Genomic DNA, 20,962 nt, shown 5'->3' on the forward strand with positions numbered 1-20,962 from the left:
GGGCTAGGGTTAGGGTTAGGGCTAGGGTTAGGGTTAGGATTAGGGTTAGGGCTAGGGCTACAGTTTGGGTTGGGGCTAAAGTTACAGTTAGGGTTTAGATTACATTTACAGTTGGGAATGGGGTTGGGATTAGGGTTAGGGGTGTGTCTGGGTTAGAGGTGTGGTTAGGGTTACTGTTGGGATTAGGGTTAGGGGTGTGTTTGGATTAGGGTTTCAGTTATAATTGTGGGGTTTCCACTGTTTAGGCACATCAGGGGCTCTCCAAACGCGACATGGCGTCCGATCTCAATTCCAGCCAATTCTGCGTTGAAAAAGTAAAACAGTGCTTCTTCCCTTCCGAGCTCTCCCGTGTGCCCAAACAGGGGTTTACCCCAACATATGGGGTATCAGCGTACTCAGGACAAATAGGACAACAACTTTTGTGGTCCAATTTCTCCTGTTACCCTTGGGAAAATACAAAACTCGGGGCTAAAACATATTTTTTGTGGGAAAAAAAAAGATTTTTTATTTTCACGGCTCTGCGTTATAAACTGTAGTGAAACACTTGGGGGTTCAAAGTTCTCACAACACATCTAGATGAGTTCCTTAGGGGGTCTAGTTTCCAAAATGATGTCACTTGTGGGAGGTTTCTACTGTTTAGGTACATTAGGGGCTCTGCAAATGCAATATGACACCTGCAGACCATTCCATCTAAGTCCTCATTCCAAATGGAGCTCCTTCCCTTCCGAGCCCTCCCATGCGCCCAAGCAGTGGTTCCCCCCCACATATGGGGTATCAGCGCACTCAGGACAAATTGGACAACAAATTGTGGGGTCGAATTTCTCCTGTTATCCTCGGGAAAATACAAAACTGGGGGCTAAAAAATAATTTTTGTGGGAAAAAATTTTTGTTTTATTTTTACGGCTCTCCATTATAAACTTCTGTGAAGCCCTTGGTGGGTCAAAGTGCTCAGCACACATCTAGATAAGTTCCTAAGGGGGTCTACTTTCCAAAATGGTGTCACTTGTGGGGGGTTTCTACTGTTTAGGTACATTAGGGGCTCTGCAAACGCAATGTGACACCTGCAGACCATTCCATCTAAGTGTGCATTCAAATGGCACTCCTTCCCTTCTGAGCCCTCCCATGTGCCCAAACAGTGGTTCCCCCCACATATGGTGTATCATCGCACTCAGGACTAATTGGGCAACAAATTTTGGGGTCCAATTTCTCCTGTTACCCTCAGGAAAATACAAAACTGGGGGCTAAAAAAATAATTTTTGTGGGAAAAAAAATGTTGTTTTATTTTTACGGCTCTGCATTATAAACTTCTGTGAAGCACTTGGTGGGTCAAAGTGCTCACCACACCTCTAGATAAGTTCCTTAGGGGGTCTACTTTCCAAAATGGTGTCATTTGTGGGGGGTTTCAATGTTTAGGCATATCAGGGGCTCTCCAAACGCAACATGGCGTTCTATCTCACAGTGGTCTGACAGTGGTCAGAATTGTAAAAATTGGCCCGGTCATTAACGTGCAAACCACCCTTGGGGGTAAAGGGGTTAATCAACCAAAGTTCACCCCATATCGGGACTGCTGTGATTGGTGATGTCACAGACATTCTTCACTATTGTCAAAGTGGACGTCCAGTCTGTAGGAATGCTTAGACGGCTGGCAATCGGCATATGCTGATTGGCTGCTGAGATCACATGACATAACTATAACATTGAGGAAGTGACACTAGTTCAGTCTCAGATCAGTTAGTGCAGGTTTTTTATTTAATTACCTCCACTTTAGCTGTTTATAGGGGTTGTCCAGTGGTGGATTCACAAATTTTAGTTTTTTGCTTAAGTGTTTTAGTTTCTGCTTTTGGTCCAAGAGCCATAATATATTTATTTTTTATTTTTTCATGCACATAGCAGTATTAGGGCTTGTTTATTGTGTTTTACTACAAATAATTTTACTGAAGGGAAAAAAAAAGGAATTTCAAGTGCAGTGAAATTGTGAAGAAAAAATGCAATTCTATCACTGTTTTTTATTTTTTTTATTTTAGTTTATTTTTATACTATTTATTCTGCAAAAAAATACTTGTTAGTATAATTTAGTGATACCAAAGTTGTTGTTTTTTCCCTTTTCAGAGGTGAAAATAATTCTGAAACTTGTAGAAAAATATTATGGGCTGCATTTTATGGGGCCTATAACTTTCATTTTTCCTTCTATTGCCTTGTTGGAGGGCATGTTTTTTGCTCTTATTTATTGTTTTGACCTTCATGTCTTTGATCATATCAATTTTTGGTGTACACTCAACGTATTGCTTTTTATTGTATCTTTGGGGGGGGGGTGAAGTATGGTGATTGAAAGAAACACAATTCTGCATTACGATTTAATTTCTACCATATGGTTACTATTTTATGATAGACCGGCCTTTTGGTACACGATGATACCAGATTTTGTTTTTCATTTTTAGTGATGGGGAGGAGTGAGTGATTCAGATTTTCATATTGTGTGCCTTGTGGCTGTCTGCCAGCTCAGAGCAATAGCACCAGGTGAAGCAAGTAGCTAATAAGAGTGAATCTCTAGATGGTGACTTGTGTGTAGCCCTGCACAGAAAGAAGAGCAAATCTGAATGGGGTAAGATGGGAAACCCTGGAGCTTTGCATACTACCTTTGTGTGATTTCAGTGGAAAAGCTTTGGCTGTCATTATACCGCTAATGAGTGTCACTACTGTGAGTGGGTCAGGAGCTGGATGTGGCTGGCAACCCTCTCTGAGCTTAATGTGGCTGTCAAGGTCAGAAAGGTTGGGGACCACTGGTTTATACTATATGCCCTAACACCCCAGTATTTTAATATACAATCATGGGCAAAAGTTTTGAGACTGACACAAATTTTGGTTTTCACAAAAGCATTTCACAAGTTTTTACACTTTTATTGACAAATGCGTCAAGTTTATACAAAGACTCAATATTTATAGTGTTGACCATTACTTTTAAAGATTTCTGTAATTTGCCTTGGAATATATCAGTTTCTGGGCCAAATCCGGCTGGTGGTAGCCCATTCTTGTCTAACCAGTCTTCGGCGTTTCACAATTTCTTTGTTTTTGTTTGTCTTTGAGGACTGACCACAGATTCTTAATGGGTTTGAAATTTGGATCTATGGCCAAGAATTTCCCCAGATCTCAATGTTTTCTTCTCCAAGCCACTTGGTTATCACTTATGCTTTGTGATATGGTCTCCATCATGCTGAAAAAAGCATTGTTCATCACCAAATTACACCTGGGATAAGTTGCCCCTAGAGAATGTTTAGATACCATTCTTTTTTTCATGGTGGTAGTATTAGGCAAAATTGTGAGTGAGCACTCTCCCCTGGATGAAAAGCAACCCCATATGTGAATGGTTTCTGAATGCTTTACCATGTGCATGACACAGGACTTCTGGTAGTGCTCACCTTTTCTTCTCCAGGCAATCATTCTTCGAGATGTCTCTCAAACAGTATGAATTGTTTTAATCAGAGAAAATAACTTTACTCCAGTCCTCTGCAGTCCAAACAGTTTACTTCCTGCAAAGTTATTTTCTCTATTTGCTCTGTTGTTCTACATACAATAGTAAAAATCAGTCTCCTATGTCACCCAGCTTATGGCACAGGACACACAAGAATTAACAGCAGGCACCCAGTTGTCACATCCCCTTGATTGTGCCCCAATAGGGTCCATGGGCCCCCAAAGAAATGCCCAGACTGGATTGAGATGCTTATATTATTATTATTATTTATTGTTATAGCGCCATTTGTTCCATGGCGCTTTACATGTGAGGAGGGGTATACATAATGAAAACAAGTACAATAATCTTAAACAATACAAGTCATAACTGGTACAGGAGGAATGAGGACCCTGCCCGCGAAGGCTCACAATCTACAATGCCTCACATCAGATGCCTAGCTGTTGATAGATTATCTGTTATCACTTTATATAAATGACCTCTTCTAGGCTATTGGGAGGACGCTGCCTGGAAGATACCGTATGTTTTGGACAATAAGACTCACTTTTTTCCTCCAAAAGAGCAATGCCCCGGCGTGGAGAGTAGTGAGTATTCTGACTGCTGTTCTCGACTTGTAAGCTGCCATGTGCTGCTTACAAAGATAAAGCAGCTGCTGACATCATAACAAGGTGCTGAGAGGGAGCGCAGGGAAAGTATAATGGTTTGGGGTTTTTTGTTTTTCTGATGGGTGCCATACATACCAGGATGGGGGTGGAGGTCATTCATACCAGAATAAGGAATGGGGCCTTGCATACCAGGATGGAGATGGGGGCTCTGCATACCAAGATAGGGATGAAGGGGACCATGCCTACCAGGATAGGGATGAAGGGGACCATTCTTATCAGGCTAGGGACAGAGATGCGGGGGCCATGCCATGCATACAAGGGTGGGGATGCGGGGGCCATGCCATGCATACCAGGATGGGGATGCGGGGGCCATGCATACCAGGATGGGGATGAGGGGGCCCTGTGTACCACAATGGGGAAGCGGGGACCATATACACCAGGATGGGGGATATCCGTACAGAATTGACCAAATTTTAGCTTTTTTTTTTTTTTTTTTTTTCTTTCACAATTTCCTCCTTTAAAACCTAGGCACGTCTTGCTGTCCGGTACGTCTTATAGTCTAAAAAATACAGTAACTCTGCCTCCAGAATTTATTATACATGAAGGGGAAGTTATCGTGTGATATGTAGTGGCCGCTCTCTGCTTCCCTGATCTCAATGCAGAGCTGTATGTGACTATACAGTGCCTTGCAAAAGTATTCGGCTCCCTGGAGCTTTTCAACCTTTTCCCACATATCATGCCTCAAACATAAAGATACCAAATGTATATTTTTGGTGGAGAATCAACATCAAGTGGAACACAATTTTGAAGTTGAATGAAATTTATTGGTTATTTTAAATTTTATGTTGAAATTCAAAAACTGAAATGTTGGGGGTGCAATATTATTCGGCCCCTTTCAGTGCAGCAAACTTACTCCAGAAGTTCATTGTGGATCTCTGAATGATCCAATGTTGTCCTAAATGCCTAATGATGATAAATATAATCCACCTGTGTGTAATCAAGTCTCTGTATAAATGCACCTGCTCTGTGATAGTCTCAGGGTTCTGTTTGAAGCACAGAGAGCATCATGAAGACCAAGGAACACAACAGGCAGGTCCGTGATACTGTTGTGGAGAAGTTTAAAGCCGGATTTGGATACAAAATGATTTCCAAAACTTTAAACATCCCAAGGAGCACTGTGCAAGCGATCATATTGAAATGGAAGGAGTATCATACCACTGCAAATCTACCAAGACCCGGCCGTTCCTCTAAACTTTCATCTCAAACAAGGAAAAGACTTATCAGAGATTCAGCCAAGAGGCCTATGATCACTCTGGATGAACTGCAGAGATCTACAGCTGAGGTGGGACGGTCTGTCCATAGGACAACAATCAGTCGTACACTGCACAAATCTGGCCTTTATGGAAGAGTGGCAAGAAGAAAGCCATTTCTCAAATATATCCATAAAAAGTGTTGTTTAAAGTTTGCAATAAGCCACCCGGGAGACACACCAAACATGTGGAAGAGGGTGCCCTGGTCAGATGAAACCAAAATCAAACTTTTTGGAAACAATGCCAAACGATATGTTTTGGGTAAAGGCAACACCTCTCATCACCCTGAACACACCATACCCACTGTCAAACGTGGTGGCAGCATCATGGCTTTGGGCCTACTTTTCAGCAGGGACAGGGAAGATGGTTAAAATTTATGGGAAGATGGATGGAGCCAAATACAGGACCATTCTTGAAGAAAACCTGTTAGTCTGCAAAAGACCTGAGACTGGGACAGAGACTTGTCTTCCAACAAGACAATGATCCCAAACATAAAGCAAAATCTACAATGCAATGGTTCACAAATAAACGTATCCTAGTGTTAGAATGGCCAAGTCAAAGTCCAGACCTCAATCCAATCGATAATCTGTGGACAGAGCTGAAAACTGCTGTTCACAAACGATCTCCATCAAACCTCACAGAGCTCGATCTGTTTGCCAAGGAAGAATGGGCAAGAATTTCAGTCTCTCGATGTACAAAACTGATAGGCATACCCCAAGCGACGTGCAGCTGTAATCGCAGCAAAAGGTGGCGCAACACCAGTTAAAGGGGCCAAATAATATTGCATGCCCCACTTTTCAGTTTTTGAATTTCCACAAAAATTTAAAATAACCAATAATTTTCGTTCAATTTACATTTGGTATCTTTGTTTGAAGCATGATATGTGGGAAAAGGTTGAAAAGTTCCAGGGAGCCGAATACTTTCGCAAGGCACTGTAACTGACACATCTGCAGGTTCCTCTCTACTTCCAGCTCACAGGGAGACATGGTTGGAATACAACAGAGCTCAAGAGCTGTGCAAAATGTGTTTGTGAGAACACAAATTTAATTTCTCCTGTTCTGTCTTCGTTACAGTTGTGCTCAAAAGTTTACATACCTCGACAGATTTTTTGCTTTCTTGGCCTTCTTTCAGAGAATATGAATAACTAGATGGAGGCCCGATGCTATCGCATTGGGGGGGGCGGAAATGTCACGATCGGAGCGGGCTTTGCAGCTTTGAGAATCTCTCTTCCCCCCCCCCCCCCCCCCCATGTGCTCACCCACCTATCCACTCTCTCTGCCCGTGTGCTGACTTCTCCCCTCATGTGCTGTCCCGTTTCAGCTGTCTTTTCCCCTGTGCTTTCTCTCTCCCCCATCTGGTGTATTCTCCTCTCATGTCATCTCTTCTTTGACCTGTGTACCCCATGTGATCTCGTACACAGTCAGACACAGACTTTTTTTAAAATGAACTTTCATTCGTAGGAAAACTTTAATATGACCGCCTTCCTCTTCCTGTAGATACGTCGTGCATCTGCCGCCGGGATCAGCTGAATGATTCACTGCACCTGCACGGAATTCGCGCATGCGCAGTAAATCAGACCACCGCCATCTTTGTGCAGACAGATAGCAGCGGTCACATTAAAACTGCACATGCACTCCTGTACACTGATGGCGGCGGTCAGTGTATCATTCGGCTGATCCTGGTGGCGGCGTGTTCGACGGTTTTCCGCTGGTGGTACCGCGCAAGAGGCTGTGTATGGCGTATACAGTGTGTGTATGGTACGACGTTGTTCCACTGGTGGTACTGTGCAAGAGGCTGGTACCACCAGCAGTTCCATATTGAGACACCCATCACTTGGGTGTCCCAATAGGGCAGAGTCGGTGATCCTCCGCTACTTAGAATTCTGGGATCCGGACATATCTGGACGGAACAGGATGTGAAGACATTACAAGGTAAGTATATACAGGTCCTTCTAAAAAAATTAGCATATAGTGTTAAATTTCATTATTTACCATAATGTAATGATTACAATTAAACTTTCATATATTATAGATTCATTATCCACCAACTGAAATTTGTCAGGTCTTTTATTGTTTTAATACTGATGATTTAGGCATACAACTCCTGATAACCCAAAAAACCTGTCTCAATAAATTAGCATATTTCACCCATCCAATCAAATAAAAGTGTTTTTTAATAACAAACAAAAAAACCAACGAATAATAATGTTCAGTTATGCACCCAATACTTGGTCGGGAATCCTTTGGCAGAAATGACTGCTTCAATGCGGCGTGGCATGGAGGCAATCAGCCTGTGACACTGCTGAGATGTTATGGAGGCCCAGGATGCTTCAATAACGGCCTTAAGCTCATCCAGAGTGTTGGGTCTTGCGTCTCTCAACTTTCTCTTCACAATATCCCACAGATTCTCTATGGGGTTCAGGTCAGGAGAGTTGGCAGGCCAATTGAGCACAGTAATACCATTGTCAGTAAACCATTTACCAATGGTTTTGGCACTGTGAGCAGGTGCCAGGTCGTGCTGAAAAATGAAATCTTCATCTCCATAAAGCATTTCAGCCGATGGAAGCATGAAGTGCTCCAAAATCTCCTGATAGCTAGCTGCATTGACCCTGCCCTTGATGAAACACAGTGGACCAACACCAGCAGCTGACATGGCACCCCACACCATCACTGACTGTGGGTACTTGACACTGGACTTCAGGCATTTTGGCATTTCCTTCTCCCCAGTCTTCCTCCAGACTCTGGCACCTTGATTTCCGAATGACATGCAAAATTTGCTTTCATCAGAAAAAAGTACTTGGGACCACTTAGCAACAGTCCAGTGCTGCTTCTCTGTAGCTCAAAAGTGGCTTTACCTGGGGAATGCGGCACCTGTAGCCCATTTCCTGCACACGCCTGTGCACGGTGGCTCTGGATGTTTCCACACCAGACTCAGTCCACTGCTTCCTCAGGTTCCCCAATGTCTGGAATCGGTCCTTCTCCACAATCTTCCTCAGGGTCCGGTCTCCTCTTCTTGTTGTACAGCGTTTTCTGCCACATTGTTTCCTTCCAACAGACTTACCATTGAGGTGCCTTGATACAGCACTCTGGGAACAGCCTATTTGTTGAGAAATTTCTTTCTGGGTCTTACCCTCTTGCTTGAGGGTGTCAATGATGGCCTTCTTGACATCTGTCAGGTCGCTAGTCTTACCCATGATGGGGGTTTTGAGTAATGAACCAGGCAGGGAGTTTATAAAAGCCTCAGGTATCTTTTGCATGTGTTTAGAGTTAATTAGTTGATTCAGAAGATTAGGGTAATAGGTCGTTTAGAGAACCTTTTCTTGATATGCTAATTTATTGAGACAGGTTTTTTGGGTTATCAGGAGTTGTATGCCAAAATCATCAGTATTAAAACAATAAAAGACCTGACAAATTTCAGTTGGTGGATAATGAATCTATAATATATGAAAGTTTAATTGTAATCATTACATTATGGTAAATAATGAAATTTAACACTATATGCTAATTTTTTGAGAAGGACCTGTATTAAGATAACACCAAAACTTTTTCTCCATTTATGGTTAGTGGTTGGGTGAAGCCATGTATTGTCAAACTGCTGTGTTTTCTCTTTTTAAATTATGACAACCCAAAACATCCAAATGACCCTGATCGAAATTTCACATACCCCATTTCTTAATACCGTGTATTGCCCCCTCTAACATCAATAACAGCTTGAAGTCTTTTGTGGTAGTTGTGGATGAGGTTCTTTATTTTCTCAGATGGTAAAACTGCTCACTCTTCTGGCAAAAAGCCTCCAGTTCCTGTAAATTCCTGGGCTATCTAGCATGAAGTTCACGCTTGAGCTCTCCCCAGAGAGGCTCAATGATATTGAGGTCAGGAAACCGAGATGGCCACTCCAGAACCTTCACTTTGTTCTGCTGTAGCCAATGACAAGTCGAATTGGCCTCGAGTTTTGGATCATTGTCATGTTGGAACGTCCAAGTACATCCCATGAGCAGCTTCCAAGCTGATGATTGCAAACTTGACTCCAATATTTGCTGATAACGTGCTGCATTCATCTTTCCTTCAACTTTGACCAAGTTTCCTGTGCCTTTGTAGCTCACACATCCCCAAAACATCAACGATCCACCTCCGTGTTTTACAGTTTGAATGTGTTCCTTTTATCATAGGCCTTGTTGACCTCTCTCCAAATGTAACGTTTATGGTTGTGGCCAAAAAGTTCAATTTTGGTCTAATCACTCCAAATTACCTTGTTCCAGAAGTTTTGAGTTTTGTTCCAGAAGTCTTTGTGCTGTTTTGCGTATTGTAGGCAAGGTACTTTGTGGCATTTGCGCAGTAATGGCTTTCTTCTGGCAACTTGACCATGCAGCCCATTTTTGTTCAAATGCCTCCATATTGTGCATCTTGAAACAGCCACACCGCTAGTTTTCAAAGAGTCCTGTATTTCAGCTGATGTTGTTTGTGAGTTTTTCTTTGCATCCTGAACAGTTTTCCTGTCAGTTGTGGATGACATTTTTGTTGGTCTACCTGACTGTGGTTTTTGTTTTTGCAGAGCCCCTGATTTTCCATTTGTTAATCACAGTTTGAACGCTGCTGGCTGGCATTATCAATTCCTTGGATATATTTTTGTATCCCTTTCCTGTTTTATACAGTTCAACTACCTTTTCTTGTAGATCCGTTGACAATTCTTTTGCTTTCCCCATGACTCACAATCCAGAAACGTCAGTGGCTGGATGAAAGATGCAAGAGTCTGTCTGGATCCCAGAAACTCGATATGCATAAAAGCGGACACTGATTACATGCAAACAGGTCACAAGTGAGGATGTTACGTTTAGTAGCCATTCAAACCCATTTGTGTCAACTTATCGGGCCAAAATCACCAGGGTATGTGAACTTTTGATCAGGGCAATTTGGATGTTTTGGGGTTGTCATTATGATTTAAAAAGAGAAAACACAGTAGTTTGACAATAAATGGCTTCACCCAACCACTAACCATGTGCGGACAAAAAGTTATGGTGTTATTCATAGTTTCTGAAAAAAAGCCAAGAAAGCAAAAAATTCTGCTGGGGTATGTACACGTTTGAGCACAACTGTACATATCTCACACTGGTAACGTCGTTTTCATGTAAAATAAGCTCTGGAGGCAGAGTTATCTTCCATGCAACGTCCTCCCCAGAGCCTGGAAGAGGTAATTTATATAAAATGATAAAAGATGATTTCTCCGCAACACAGCTGATCTGAGGCATACATGATCACTATCCTCTGCAATCTATAACAAATACTTTAGATAGGTCAAATGTAGTGACAGACGCCCTTTAAACTAATGAAGTGTTGTTTTTCTTGGCTATTGTTTGCTTTATCAGTACACTAATCCATGTTTTCCTCTCCCACAGAGAATGGCTTTAATAAAGAAAACACAGAAGAAGTAGACTACCCGGCTGTATTACCCACACTCCTAGTCTGACTCCTTCGTCCTGCAGGAACTAGTGCAGACACCATCTCTTCAGAGAAGAGCCTACTTTATATTAGTCCTGCATTACAAAACCCTCTGGCAGGGAATGTTAAGCTGTCATTATCTTTTGTGTGTGTGTGTGTATATATATTATATATATATATATATATATATATATATATATATATATATATATATATATATATATATATATATATATATGCATATATATACATATATATATATCTGGCTTGTGTGATTAAAGATTATTAATGTTATTCTGACTGGTTGTTGTCTTGTTTTATTATTCGAGAAGATCTTGAGGTTTATTAGTTTGTTTTGTTTCCAAGCAGCTACAGATGTCGCTTATGTTTTCAACATGTACATAAAATTTTCTTCTGTGGTGTCTCCTTCCCTACTGAGCATCCCACACAGCTATGCTCCAGCGGTGCAGGTTTCTCCTGTCTTGTAGCTTTCAGCAATTCTCTGCACAGAAGGGACAGTGCAGCAGAAACATTACTGCCAGTCCGTGCAGACGTCTCCAGGTATGGTGCACTTATAGAGTCTGCCAAATCCTGCGCATCTTCTCGAGGTACACTTCTCTGCTCACGAATATCACTTTTAGTTCCAAGTAGTAGGAAAAGAAGAGGATGAGGCTGAGCTCGCTGTGTTACCTCCTCATGCCAGTTCTGGATGCTTTCAAACGTTTTATGAGAAGTGAGGTCAAACAGAAGAATAACACAAGCAGCATTTCTGTAGTAGGAGCGAGTCACTGCCCTAGGATTTAAAAAGAAAAAAATAGTAAACACAGTGTGAGTCTATACATCTGCTCTTAGTATCTCTGTCAACTAGTCCTGGCTGTGCTGGTGCTATTCAATAAATGCAAATACTTTGTGGTTTCTCTCTAGCTTTATTCTTTATCTCTAAAGCAATGTTTTAATTATAGCTATACACAAACAGCGGAGGACACCATTGCCAGGATCAGAAAATATGAAGGGGATCAATCCTTTAGCATGTGAAGACTAGTAGTTAAAGAAAAAAAAGGGCAAAGAACATGCTACCATGGAGATCACCAATTAGTGTAAAACAATTGCAACTTTATTCAACTGTGCTTCAAGACCAAAAAACATTAAAAACAATTAAAAGCCAAAAAACATCCCCAATAGTTGGAAATAGCCCCATGAGACCACAACATTGTTTAAATGTCACAACACCATAATAACAAAAAAATATAACAGCAAATGGTCTGATGATAAAATTATATGATTTGGCACCTGGTAAGGAGATTTATTCACCACTCAAAATAATGGTCGATTTTCAAGATAGACCTGTTCTTATCAAATTTTTAGTAATCAAATAACATCCGATATATAGTTTCAATTATAACTAGTGATGATTCGAATATACTCGTTACTCGAGATTTCCCCAGAATGCTTGGGGGTCCTCCAAGTATTTTTTAGTGCTCGTAGATTTAGTTTTTCTTGCTGCAGCTGATTTACATCTGTTAGCCTTCAGCTGCGGCAAGAAAAACTAAATCTCCGAGCACTAAAAAATACTCGGAGGACCCCCGAGCGTGCTTGAGAAATCTCGAGTAACGAGTATATTCGCTCATCACTAATTATAACAAGTTCCACAGTATAGTTGGCTGCTAGATCGCTGAGGTCTGACCACTGAAACGACCACAGATCAGCAGAACTTGGGACTTGTACTCAGTGCTTGAATGGAACACCATTCACCCTCTTAGCAGTACTTGGCTAGCTCAGGCAATCTCCTATCTGTGGCACTGCCATAGATATTGAATGGAGGAGCAAAGCACATGCACAGCTATTGCTTCACTCCAACAAGGGACACAAATCTCATGTCCCGTGGATATTTTTTGTTTGCATTATGCCACACGGTACAATTTTTTGTGCAGTATCCCACTCAATGGGCCACCACTTAGTGACAGGAGAGCCATCAAAAAGGCTTGTTAAAGGAGCTAAAAGTAGCGAGTTTTGAATGATGTCTTGTCAGGTGGCCCATCCTATCTGAGGTTTGAAGGTTAGAACTTGGGCTACAGCCTGACTTTGGTCACATAACAGACCGATCACAATGACGCACTGCAAAATTGCAGTTGTTAATTTAATTTACTAATTATATTTGAGGTACAAGAAACCTACATATATCATTAAGCAAATACAAAAAAGAAATGAAAGAAGCTGAATGGCACTCCCTGGAAAAACTGAGGTGGTCTCTCTGATACTGACCCGTAGAAGTGCAAGCACAGCGCGAAACGGCCGTCGTTTGTTCCTGCTCACAGCAATTTCTTTTCCTCACTCTCCCGGCCATGGAATTTTAATGAAGATTGAATAAAATTGGGATTTTAAGATCGGTTAGTGCCTTCTCTGCCTTTTTTCATATGCCACATATATCATTCCCCATACACTTTGCATATGGATTGGAGAGGAGAACTGGAGTTGACTGCATATACAGGAGCAGCTCACAAAATTAGAATATCATCTGTAAGGAGGCTAATGGCCGCGGTCTTGCTACCCACATGCCTCACCTCTGGGTGAGGGTGCTTACTGTACCCCTTTTCCCTGCAGCATCTGCAAGAGTTTGAGGACGTTCAGTGATGTCATTTTCACGTGACCACTCCATGTGATGTTACCTCCCCTGTGGGTGAAACCTCCAGAGAGGACGGCCTGACAACCGTTAGAGGTACTAACTAGGGTCAGTGAGAAGTGGGTGCCTTTGAGGATAAGAGGTGTCCGGGATCCTGTGTGGCTGACGCCAACAGTTAACGGACAGTAATCCATGTTATGCTGACCAGGGTCAGCGAGGGGCTGTGATTCTACTATAGAGCCGAATGTGTAACGAACAGTGGACTGGCTGCTACATGCTACCAAGTTCCTGAGGAGCAGTTTATGCTGACCTCTAATAAACCAAATGGACTTTTTAACCCTCAGTGTCCTGGTATCTACCTCAACGACCAGCCAAGTGAGTACTCCCCGTCCACTCATAGTGTGGAACCACTACACATCAACAAGTTAATTTCAATTCTTCAATACAAAACGTGAAACTCGTATATTATATAGTCATTACAGAGTGATCTATTTCAAGTGGGCAGATACTGAACAGACTTTGGACACCATAAATCCTGTTCATTACCTATAAGGCTTAGTGCCATCTCCGTAACAGGTGATATCTTATAAGTATTGTTGAGCATTCCGATATTTGCGGTATCGGAATTCCGATACCGATTTCCGATACTCACCGCGTATCGGATACCGGAATCGGAAGTTCCCAGAATTCAAACTGCACGCAGCAGCCAATGAGGAATGAATGGAAGTGTGGGCACATCCTGTTTAGCATGGTGGGCATGTAACTACTGGCAAGGCTGTGATTGGCTGCTGAAATGATGTCACCATGCACTATAAAAAACGCTGCCGCCATTTTGCGCTCACTCTGCTGTGATTTCAGTTAGGGACAGGACGCTGTGTTCTAACTGAGGGCCAGTTGAGATAGCGAATTGCTTTATTTTGCTTTTCCAAGGCTAATTTAGCAAACGCTGTGTGTTCACCTTGCTCTTGCCTTGCAGCGCTGTTTTAACAGCGTTCTGCAAGGTCTCTGTGTGTGTGTGTGCAGCTCACTCTGTAGTCTGTGTGCAGCCACATACCCGGTTGTATTCAGCTCAGGGGGGGTTCACACTGCCTCATACAGTTCTATCCATTGTCCTTTTTTGCTCATAGTGCAGCCTGCTGCACATTTTTTCTAAAATTTCCTATTAGTGTCTTTCCACCCGTCTCCAGCTAAATTGTGGAAAAACACTACATAGGATAACCTAGAGGGGTTTTTTTGGGCCTTGCAGCGCCGTTTACGGCTGTCTGCACGGTCTCCGTGTGAGCGCAGCTCGCCCTGTAGTCTGTGTGCAGCCACAGCCGGTTGTATTCAGCTCAGGGTGCGTTACTGCCTCATACCGTTAAATAACTTGTCCTTTTTTTTCAAATAGTGCAGCCTACTGAAAATTTTTCCAAAAATTTCCTATTAGTGTCTTTCCACCCGTCTACAGCTAGATGTGGGAAAAACACTACATAGGATAACCTAGAGTAGGGTCTTTGGGCCTTGCTGTCTGCACGGTCTCCGTGTGAGCGCAGCTCGCCCTGTAGTCTGTGTCCAGCCACAGCCGGTTGTACAGGTCCTTCTCAAAAAATTAGCATATAGTGTTAAATTTCATTATTTACCATAATGTAATGATTACAATTAAACTTTCATATATTATAGATTCATTATCCACCAACTGAAATTTGTCAGGTCTTGTATTGTTTTAATACTGATGATTTAGGCATACAACTCCTGATAACCCAAAAAACCTGTCTCAATAAATTAGCATATTTCACCCATCCAATCAAATAAAAGTGTTTTTTAATAACAAACAAAAAAACCAACAAATAATAATGTTCAGTTATGCACTCAATACTTGGTCGGGAATCCTTTGGCAGAAATGACTGCTTCAATGCGGCGTGGCATGGAGGCAATCAGCCTGTGACACTGCTGAGATGTTATGGAGGCCCAGGATGCTTCAATAACGGCCTTAAGCTCATCCAGAGTGTTGGGTCTTGCGTCTCTCAACTTTCTCTTCACAATATCCCACAGATTCTCTATGGGGTTCAGGTCAGGAGAGTTGGCAGGCCAATTGAGCACAGTAATACCATGGTCAGTAAACCATTTACCAGTGGTTTTGGCACTGTGAGCAGGTGCCAGGTCGTGCTGAAAAATGAAATCTTCATCTCCATAAAGCATTTCAGCCGATGGAAGCATGAAGTGCTCCAAAATCTCCTGATAGCTAGCTGCATTGACCCTGCCCTTGATGAAACACAGTGGACCAACACCAGCAGCTGACATGGCACCCCACACCATCACTGACTTTGGGTACTTGACACTGGACTTCAGGCATTTTGGCATTTCCTTCTCCCCAGTCTTCCTCCAGACTCTGGCACCTTGATTTCCGAATGACATGCAAAATTTGCTTTCATCAGAAAAAAGTACTTGGGACCACTTAGCAACAGTCCAGTGCTGCTTCTCTGTAGCCCAGGTCAGGCGCCTCTGCCGCTGTTTATGGTTCAAAAGTGGCTTTACCTGGGGAATGCGGCACCTGTAGCCCATTTCCTGCACACGCCTGTGCACGGTGGCTCTGGATGTTTCCACACCAGACTCCGTCCACTGCTTCCTCAGGTTCCCCAAGGTCTGGAATCGGTCCTTCTCCACAATCTTCCTCAGGGTCCGGTCTCCTCTTCTCGTTGTACAGCGTTTTCTGCCACATTGTTTCCTTCCAACAGACTTACCATTGAGGTGCCTTGATACAGCACTCTGGGAACAGCCTATTTGTTGAGAAATTTCTTTCTGGGTCTTACCCTCTTGCTTGAGGGTGTCAATGATGGCCTTCTTGACATCTGTCAGGTCGCTAGTCTTACCCATGATGGGGGTTTTGAGTAATGAACCAGGCAGGGAGTTTATAAAAGCCTCAGGTATCTTTTGCATGTGTTTAGAGTTAATTAGTTGATTCAGAAGATTAGGGTAATAGGTCGTTTAGAGAACCTTTTCTTGATATGCTAATTTATTGAGACAGGTTTTTTGGGTTATCAGGAGTTGTATGCCAAAATCATCAGTATTAAAACAATAAAAGACCTGACAAATTTCAGTTGGTGGATAATGAATCTATAATATATGAAAGTTTAATTGTAATCATTACATTATGGTAAATAATGAAATTTAACACTATATGCTAATTTTTTGAGAAGGACCTGTATTAAGATAACACCAAAACTTTTTCTCCATTTATGGTTAGTGGTTGGGTGAAGCCATGTATTGTCAAACTGCTGTGTTTTCTCTTTTTAAATTATGACAACCCAAAACATCCAAATGACCCTGATCGAAATTTCACATACCCCATTTCTTAATACCGTGTATTGCCCCCTCTAACATCAATAACAGCTTGAAGTCTTTTGTGGTAGTTGTGGATGAGGTTCTTTATTTTCTCAGATGGTAAAACTGCTCACTCTTCTGGCAAAAAGCCTCCAGTTCCTGTAAATTCCTGGGCTATCTAGCATGAAGTTCACGCTTGAGCTCTCCCCAGAGAGGCTCAATGATATTGAGGTCAGGAAACCGAGATGGCCACTCCAGAACCTTCACTTTGTTCTGCTGTAGCCAATGACAAGTCGAACTGGCCTCGAGTTTTGGATCATTGTCATGTTGGAACGTCCAAGTACATCCCATGAGCAGCTTCCGAGCTGATGATTGCAAACTTGACTCCAATATTTGCTGATAACGTGCTGCATTCATCTTTCCTTCAACTTTGACCAAGTTTCCTGTGCCTTTGTAGCTCACACATCCCCAAAACATCAACGATCCACCTCCGTGTTTTACAGTTTGAATGTGTTCCTTTTATCATAGGCCTTGTTGACCTCTCTCCAAATGTAACGTTTATGGTTGTGGCCAAAAAGTTCAATTTTGGTCTAATCACTCCAAATTACCTTGTTCCAGAAGTTTTGAGTTTTGTTCCAGAAGTCTTTGTGCTGTTTTGCGTATTGTAGGCAAGGTACTTTGTGGCATTTGCACAGTAATGGCTTTCTTCTGGCAACTTGACCATGCAGCCCATTTTTGTTCAAATGCCTCCATATTGTGCATCTTGAAACAGCCACACCGCTAGTTTTCAAAGAGTCCTGTATTTCAGCTGATGTTGTTTGTGAGTTTTTCTTTGCATCCTGAACAGTTTTCCTGTCAGTTGTGGATGACATTTTTGTTGGTCTACCTGACTGTGGTTTTTGTTTTTGCAGAGCCCCTGATTTTCCATTTGTTAATCACAGTTTGAACGCTGCTGGCTGGCATTATCAATTCCTTGGATATATTTTTGTATCCCTTTCCTGTTTTATACAGTTCAACTACCTTTTCTTGTAGATCCGTTGACAATTCTTTTGCTTTCCCCATGACTCACAATCCAGAAACGTCAGTGGCTGGATGAAAGATGCAAGAGTCTGTCTGGATCCCAGAAACTCGATATGCATAAAAGCGGACACTGATTACATGCAAACAGGTCACAAGTGAGGATGTTACGTTTAGTAGCCATTCAAACCCATTTGTGTCAACTTATCGGGCCAAAATCACCAGGGTATGTGAACTTTTGATCAGGGCAATTTGGATGTTTTGGGGTTGTCATTATGATTTAAAAAGAGAAAACACAGTAGTTTGACAATAAATGGCTTCACCCAACCACTAACCATGTGCGGACAAAAAGTTATGGTGTTATTCATAGTTTCTGAAAAAAAGCCAAGAAAGCAAAAAATTCTGCTGGGGTATGTAAACGTTTGAGCACAACTGTACATATCTCACACTGGTAACGTCGTTTTCATGTAAAATAAGCTCTGGAGGCAGAGTTATCTTCCATGCAACGTCCTCCCCAGAGCCTGGAAGAGGTAATTTATATAAAATGATAAAAGATGATTTCTCCGCAACACAGCTGATCTGAGGCATACATGATCACTATCCTCTGCAATCTATAACAAATACTTTAGATAGGTCAAATGTAGTGACAGACGCCCTTTAAACTAATGAAGTGTTGTTTTTCTTGGCTATTGTTTGCTTTATCAGTACACTAATCCATGTTTTCCTCTCCCACAGAGAATGGCTTTAATAAAGAAAACACAGAAGAAGTAGACTACCCGGCTGTATTACCCACACTCCTAGTCTGACTCCTTCGTCCTGCAGGAACTAGTGCAGACACCATCTCTTCAGAGAAGAGCCTACTTTATATTAGTCCTGCATTACAAAACCCTCTGGCAGGGAATGTTAAGCTGTCATTATCTTTTGTGTGTGTGTGTGTATATATATTATATATATATATATATATATATATATATATATATATATATATATATATATATATATGCATATATATACATATATATATATCTGGCTTGTGTGATTAAAGATTATTAATGTTATTCTGACTGGTTGTTGTCTTGTTTTATTATTCGAGAAGATCTTGAGGTTTATTAGTTTGTTTTGTTTCCAAGCAGCTACAGATGTCGCTTATGTTTTCAACATGTACATAAAATTTTCTTCTGTGGTGTCTCCTTCCCTACTGAGCATCCCACACAGCTATGCTCCAGCGGTGCAGGTTTCTCCTGTCTTGTAGCTTTCAGCAATTCTCTGCACAGAAGGGACAGTGCAGCAGAAACATTACTGCCAGTCCGTGCAGACGTCTCCAGGTATGGTGCACTTATAGAGTCTGCCAAATCCTGCGCATCTTCTCGAGGTACACTTCTCTGCTCACGAATATCACTTTTAGTTCCAAGTAGTAGGAAAAGAAGAGGATGAGGCTGAGCTCGCTGTGTTACCTCCTCATGCCAGTTCTGGATGCTTTCAAACGTTTTATGAGAAGTGAGGTCAAACAGAAGAATAACACAAGCAGCATTTCTGTAGTAGGAGCGAGTCACTGCCCTAGGATTTAAAAAGAAAAAAATAGTAAACACAGTGTGAGTCTATACATCTGCTCTTAGTATCTCTGTCAACTAGTCCTGGCTGTGCTGGTGCTATTCAATAAATGCAAATACTTTGTGGTTTCTCTCTAGCTTTATTCTTTATCTCTAAAGCAATGTTTTAATTATAGCTATACACAAACAGCGGAGGACACCATTGCCAGGATCAGAAAATATGAAGGGGATCAATCCTTTAGCATGTGAAGACTAGTAGTTAAAGAAAAAAAAGGGCAAAGAACATGCTACCATGGAGATCACCAATTAGTGTAAAACAATTGCAACTTTATTCAACTGTGCTTCAAGACCAAAAAACATTAAAAACAATTAAAAGCCAAAAAACATCCCCAATAGTTGGAAATAGCCCCATGAGACCACAACATTGTTTAAATGTCACAACACCATAATAACAAAAAAATATAACAGCAAATGGTCTGATGATAAAATTATATGATTTGGCACCTGGTAAGGAGATTTATTCACCACTCAAAATAATGGTCGATTTTCAAGATAGACCTGTTCTTATCAAATTTTTAGTAATCAAATAACATCCGATATATAGTTTCAATTATAACTAGTGATGATTCGAATATACTCGTTACTCGAGATTTCCCCAGAATGCTTGGGGGTCCTCCAAGTATTTTTTAGTGCTCGTAGATTTAGTTTTTCTTGCTGCAGCTGATTTACATCTGTTAGCCTTCAGCTGCGGCAAGAAAAACTAAATCTCCGAGCACTAAAAAATACTCGGAGGACCCCCGAGCGTGCTTGAGAAATCTCGAGTAACGAGTATATTCGCTCATCACTAATTATAACAAGTTCCACAGTATAGTTGGCTGCTAGATCGCTGAGGTCTGACCACTGAAACGACCACAGATCAGCAGAACTTGGGACTTGTACTCAGTGCTTGAATGGAACACCATTCACCCTCTTAGCAGTACTTGGCTAGCTCAGGCAATCTCCTATCTGTGGCACTGCCATAGATATTGAATGGAGGAGCAAAGCACATGCACAGCTATTGCTTCACTCCAACAAGGGACACAAATCTCATGTCCCGTGGATATTTTTTGTTTGCATTATGCCACACGGTACAATTTTTTGTGCAGTATCCCACTCAATGGGCCACCACTTAGTGACAGGAGAGCCATCAAAAAGGCTTGTTAAAGGAGCTAAAAGTAGCGAGTTTTGAATGATGTCTTGTCAGGTGGCCCATCCTATCTGAGGTTTGAAGGTTAGAACTTGGGCTACAGCCTGACTTTGGTCACATAACAGACCGATCACAATGACGCACTGCAAAATTGCAGTTGTTAATTTAATTTACTAATTATATTTGAGGTACAAGAAACCTACATATATCATTAAGCAAATACAAAAAAGAAATGAAAGAAGCTGAATGGCACTCCCTGGAAAAACTGAGGTGGTCTCTCTGATACTGACCCGTAGAAGTGCAAGCACAGCGCGAAACGGCCGTCGTTTGTTCCTGCTCACAGCAATTTCTTTTCCTCACTCTCCCGGCCATGGAATTTTAATGAAGATTGAATAAAATTGGGATTTTAAGATCGGTTAGTGCCTTCTCTGCCTTTTTTCATATGCCACATATATCATTCCCCATACACTTTG

At 41.7% G+C, this 20,962-nt stretch overlaps 1 protein-coding gene and 1 long non-coding RNA gene across 4 annotated transcripts in view; one reads left to right on the forward strand and one right to left on the reverse strand.

The window, feature by feature from the left end:
- The window catches only part of TAF12 (TATA-box binding protein associated factor 12), a 102,660-nt gene extending 91,544 nt beyond the window's left edge, over positions 1 to 11,116 (forward strand). For all 3 annotated transcript variants that reach the window (XM_069756707.1, XM_069756708.1, XM_069756706.1), the window contains one exon: positions 10,774 to 11,116. In XM_069756707.1, coding sequence (XP_069612808.1) covers positions 10,774 to 10,809 — 36 coding nt within the window. In that variant the 3' untranslated portion in view covers positions 10,810 to 11,116. The remainder of the gene's footprint in view (positions 1 to 10,773) is intronic.
- A 1-nt stretch (position 11,117) lies between these two features.
- On the reverse strand, positions 11,118 to 19,956 carry LOC138669872 (uncharacterized). The gene is made up of 2 exons (XR_011319249.1): positions 19,208 to 19,956; positions 11,118 to 11,609 (listed from the first exon to the last, which is right to left on the reverse strand). It is a non-coding gene; the product is annotated as an uncharacterized lncRNA (long non-coding RNA).
- Between the last annotated feature and the right edge of the window lie 1,006 nt (positions 19,957 to 20,962).

This window comes from Ranitomeya imitator, chromosome 3 (genome assembly GCF_032444005.1).
Source record: "Ranitomeya imitator isolate aRanImi1 chromosome 3, aRanImi1.pri, whole genome shotgun sequence".
NCBI lineage: Eukaryota > Metazoa > Chordata > Amphibia > Anura > Dendrobatidae > Ranitomeya > Ranitomeya imitator.